Source organism: Salvia hispanica, chromosome 4, assembly GCF_029641045.1.
Source record: "Salvia hispanica isolate PSC_SH4W2 chromosome 4, Shi_PSC_v1, whole genome shotgun sequence".
NCBI lineage: Eukaryota > Viridiplantae > Streptophyta > Magnoliopsida > Lamiales > Lamiaceae > Salvia > Salvia hispanica.
In genome coordinates, this window is record NC_142695.1 from 36,962,952 (window position 1) to 36,968,625 (window position 5,674).

Below are 5,674 nucleotides of genomic sequence, written 5' to 3' on the forward strand. Positions count from 1 at the left end.
ATTTTACAGTATATTTTTTTTATAAATAAAAAGTATATTTTTAGTTTGGTGTTTAAATTCAGGGATATTGGCATCTAATATCATGAAACTTTCAAAAAGTTGGACTTTTCCCACGAACTTTAAAATTGGCAAATAATATCACGAACTTTACTTCGAGTTTGTTTTTTCCCACGAATGAAAAAATTCATGTTATTTTAATAGATTGAAGAACAATTTTGGAGGATGTGCTTCAAGAAAAACTATCTTCAAATATTGAAAAACTTGAAGCTCTCAAAATTGTTGCTGAGAAATTACGAAAACAAATCCGTATCATAATATTATTTGTGAGAATTTTTTCATTCGTGGGAAAAAACAAACTCGGGGTAAAGTTCGTGATAATTCATTTCCCAGGAATAAAAATAATACTACTATACAAATAGTAGTACGTAATTTAATGAATGCAGAAAACTGCCAAAATCAAAACTATAAAAAACCACAAAAATTTTCATAGTACTAATTGATGAAAACAATGATTTTCATAATTAAAAGTTGGGCAACTAATTATATGCCAAAAACAGAAACGATAATAAAGTCATCCTAAGCTATTCGTGTAGCAATTAGAGTAATGGCAAGTTAACCAACCAAGCTATGGACTACACAATTGTAACACCAAATAGTTTAAAACCCTTACTCGAAAGAGAAGGCTCATTTTCCTTGTCTTGTACATTCTCAGGTTCTATTCTATCACTCTCATCTCCTTCCTTCTCCATCTCCAACACCTCGTCATCTTCATCGACGACGAGCCCATCCCGGTCCCTGTTGTCGTCGTACGCTGCATCCAATATACAAAATTTCTGGTCACCGTATTCGTAAGAATAGAAAATAACCCTATCCCTTGATCTCAACCCTTTCTCCTTTGCAAACCTGTTCCATCCCCTAGTGAACACAAAGCTCTGGCTACTCTTCCAATAACAGTATCGAATGTTCCACGATCGCATCGAACGATCCAAGAACAAGAGCTCGACATCTTGGACGCTGCTTCCCTCTTTCCCCGCGTTGGCATGAGGGATTATAGGGAAGTACTTGACTGCAAATTTCTTCGGAATGACCAGCCGATTGAGCTTCCCAACGTCGCTAGGCGTGAGCTCTTTCTCGAAGAGGACCCTCAACCTAGAGGCCGGTGCATCTTGCAAGGACGCCACATGGGGCAATTGTGGGACTTGACCCCTCATGTAGTCCGAGAGTTTCGAGGCATACGAGTTGTCCTTGATCATCCTGAGTACTGTTTCGGTACTGAACTGGTCTTGGAATCTCAGTTCGCTGACGTTCATATTATCGTTTGATGGGAAGTTACGAAACGTGGGGCTGCTGCGGAGCTTCATTGATGCACGGTCGTATGCCACTGCTGCTTCCTTTTCAGAATTGAAGGTCCCGAGCCAAACACGGTGGCCGTTGGCATATATCTGCGCACCCCAACGGCCTTCTTTTTGACACACCACACCTTTGTATCTCATTGGTTGATTTGCGGGAACTTGGTCATGACTGCTGCTGATGGAATCGGAGATTTCACCACACAGAGTTCTCGTAACGCCACTTGCTTCTTGCATCATAATCTATTCAAAAATGCATCACATTAAACTTGATCAAAGAACTAATGAGATGAGTCAATCAAACACAATTTTTTCTTCATGTACACTTAGTACATCTAAAATGTATGCCGACTAGGTATCAGTGGACCGTTGAACGTATCCTAATAAAGACTAATCCGATACGGATACATCCAAAGCTTTGCAATAAATGTTTTTCAAATTCAAACTTTGTCCGGAGAGGATAAACGAAAAGGGAATGTACAACAACAGATTCAGGTTGTATGCAGACCATAGTTACTTAAGGAAACACAAAATGCTAGAATATATGCTTTGTATTCAAGCAAGAAGAATCATTACTTCCAACAAAAACAATAAAAAAAACCACCCTTCAACAAATCCCAGCAACTCCAGTCAGCGGCCCCCCGCCTCCCATCTCTGTTGAACAAAACAAGCTCAAAACAAAATATACTACTAACAAAGACTCAACGACACGTACGAATGTACCCATGACGACAACAACAATAGCAAGCCTTAAAAGAAACTTTGATGCTTAATTCAGTCTTCTCCTTGGATGAAGCTATATACTCTCAAATTATAAGATAAATCCAAATAAGTTAGGATCATGTAATACCTTTTTACACTAGCTAGCTCATCCAAACTAATAGTAATATTCATCGTTAAACATAAGTGAGTGCAACTTGTACTTTCTGAGTTTCCACACAAAGCTCATCGCAATGAGTCTCATGTAATGTTACATACTCAATTATTCAGTTGATATATCATTTTATGCATAAATATGATAGAGATAGGATCTTGGAGGTAATGCATATTCATAAAAATAGAGAGAATGGAAAAGGCTCGAAAAATCAATTTCAGAAATCTGTGGCAAACTTTACAGGAAACACAAAATTTCAAAAGTAAATTGTAGGTAACTATTCAATGTAAAATATTCCAAAAATTTATGAGAAGCAAATATTCTTCACAAATTTATGACTATAACAATAATTAATCGGTCAACAGAAGCCCTTATCAATGGCATTCCATTTAGAACAAAAACCAATATCGAATAATCTTTTTATCTGGCAACAACAAAGATGAATTGATGCACCTAAATTCCTAATTGAAATGCCCTAAAAGGAACATTATCCATCAGCAGTTTGTGTACCACATTTCAAACCTATCACGTAGATTTTTTAATTAACAATTAAATATTTCTACAGCAAACATAATGAAGTTCCGAATCTATCTTGAAACAGCATGCGTTAAATTACCAGAATAATAAAGCTCATTAACACACCATTAAAATCAAACTGAATTACATAAAATAAATACCAACTAAGCAATTAAGTTTTTTACTGTTTCTTCATAACCAACATCACTTGTGTCCAAATAAAATCATTAAAAATGTTTGTGACAATGAAACAAGAATACCTGAGAAATCAAGTTTCTGCCTCCAGCAACAAGTAGTAAGTGCTGTCCAAGAAATTGGTTGCAAGAATGTAAGTAAAATAAATACTGAAACACAGAAATAATCAAATATAATAGCAGGGATTTCTTGCAGAAAATAAAAGGATCCAATTTTCCTTACCTGTATATGGAAAATTTTCATTCTTGATGACACCCATATTTGTATGCGAATCAACTTCACCAAGGAAATAAAAATCTTTCCTTTTCCTGAGTTGCATCCACAGCTTCATACCATAACCAAATTCAAGAGAGAGAAACACACCCAGATTGGATAATCACCAAATCACATAAAATATGCCAATGTAATCAATTCTCCCATATTTTCGGTACAAGGCAAGATACAAAGATTCGAAATTTGCAAATGTTATCGATAATTATTTTAAATTTGGCAGGAATTAAAGTCTAATTCGTGCTGGTGCGGGGGGGGAGAAGAATAATATGATAAATATGGAAAATAATGTGATTATTTTTTTGTTGCTGATCAGGAAAATGGATTTGCTCAAAACTCTAATAAACAGAATAATTTTGTGTTATTATCCAAACAAGATGTACCTTAACAACATCAAAAGTCAGGCCTCTTACTGAGCTAAATATTTTAAAAACAAATTTGCAATAGAGTACATTTTAAATTCAACTTTGTATCAGTATTCATTTTGCAATCTAGGATTTATGGGGTGTGACAGTTGCATCATTGTCTTAATATCGTTTCAATAACATTTCTCCCCTTCATTATTCATGAGCTTTACTGTACTTTTTATCTTATCTCTTAACTAAGAGACATCACCTGTATTCCTACATCTCTTAATCATCTCATCCTTTAACTATTCATTCAATTTCATTTTTTATTTTTATTTCCTACAAATTCAATTAATATAAACAAACTTCATTAAATAAAAGAAAATTACAATTTAAAATCCTAAAATAATAAAAAACACATAATTAAAATCTTTTAAAAAAATAAAAAGACATAATTTAAAATACAATTTAAAATCCTAAAAAAATAAAAAAAACTACTCTGTCGGCGAATCATCACGCGAAGGCGGTGGTGGTGGCGGAATACCAAGTTGTGCCGCTAGATACACAATGTCGGCATGATGGGCTTGAAATTGGGTAGGCGTCGTGCGGGAAGTGTCCGTCATCGTGGCGGTGAAGTACATGGACATTAGGGAGGACGGCGGTCCATGTGAGCCCATCTGGCTTGATTCGCCTCGGCCCTTCCCCTTCCCTCTAGCCGCCCTCGCCGCCTTATTCCCTTGCGGCCGACGTCGTGTATCGGAGGAGCCTCCTGCATATGTTGTCGGGCACCCAACCTCTTTTGAGGCGTTGCCTTCCCCACGCTCACTAGACGAGTATTGGCCATTCGCCGTGTGCTTCGTGCGTTTCGAGCTCGACCCCGAGCTGGACTGGACACCACTAACCCACCTTTCAACGTCTTTGACCGACTCCCAAACATCGACATGTTTGAATTCTTTTTTGTTGTCTTCTTTAAGGACTCGCAAAGTCGCTCTCATAATGTCGGTTCCACTGGCTCCGCTTTGGTAATTCGACGCTTCATTCTTGTAGATCCCGCAAAAAATTTTGACATCTCTGTCGGTTCGATCAAAATGACTGCGAAGCATCTTTAAGTTGCGGCAGCGGACCCCCTTCGGCTTTTGCTTGTTGTATGCGTCGGTGACCTTTTCCCAAAAACACTTGCGGGTTTGTTGACTCCCGACGATGGGCTCGTACGAGATGTTGACTCAAGCGTTGAACAAAGCCATCGTCTCCTTGGAGCTGTATGGATGACGGCCTAGATCCTCCTCCTCGGCATCGAATTCGCGAGTGGCGGAGCTTCCACCGCCTCGTCCTCCTCCATATCCTCCTCTTCTAGCTCCTATCCAAAGGTTTTTCGGAGCGTGTTCATCCGGAATATTCTCCCTGATTTGGGATAATCCATACGTTTGCCTATACCTCAGGGCGGAGGGACGATAGTATGCATCCACATTAAAATATGGTGTTTGGTACGCCGGCATCGACAAGCCTTGGGTGCCCGGCGACGAACCGGAACCGGAAGGACCCAAAACATTGTACATGCCCCCCAGTCGCCAAACGCGTTCAAGTCAAATCCGCTGCCGCCGGAGTTTCCGGTCACCGGACATTTTTGCAGAAATTGGAGAGGAAAGATAGATGATTTGAGAAGAAAAATAGATAAGAGATGTGAGTTTGTGTGTAGAATGAAAGAGGATGGGAGTATTTATAGAATAAAAAACGGAAAAATAATTACCGTTACAAACGGTAATATTACCGTTTACAATTTTAAAAAAAATAAAAATTCAGAAAAATTGAATTTTTTTAAAAAAAAATTATTTATTGCGTCAGCATGATGATGCCCACTCGCGGGCCGGCGAGTGAGCATCACGCCTCTCGCCAGCTGGATCTTCGCGGCGAGACACGGGACGCGACGAGACAGGAGAGAAGTTTTGCATCTGTCTCGTCTCGTCTCACCGAGACGAGATCGAGCCCGCATCGCGATACGGATTCTCTTAGGTTCAGGGGCGGAGCAAGGAATTTGTAGGAAAGGGGGCAAATTTATATACGAAGGAGTTTTAAAAAGTTGAGGAGGAACATTTAGTGAGAAATTTAAAGAAATAAAATTTAAA

At 38.6% G+C, this 5,674-nt stretch overlaps 1 protein-coding gene across 1 annotated transcript; it reads right to left on the reverse strand.

Moving 5' to 3' along the window:
• Nucleotides 1-502: 502 nt before the first annotated feature.
• Nucleotides 503-3,517, reverse strand: LOC125196806 (AP2/ERF and B3 domain-containing transcription factor At1g50680-like). Its single transcript, XM_048095433.2, has 3 exons — nucleotides 3,157-3,517; nucleotides 3,000-3,041; nucleotides 503-1,592 (listed from the first exon to the last, which is right to left on the reverse strand). Exons 1-3 carry the CDS (start codon nucleotides 3,175-3,177, stop codon nucleotides 633-635), a joined length of 1,023 nt encoding a protein of 340 aa, XP_047951390.2. The 5' UTR covers nucleotides 3,178-3,517; the 3' UTR covers nucleotides 503-632.
• Nucleotides 3,518-5,674: the final 2,157 nt, after the last annotated feature.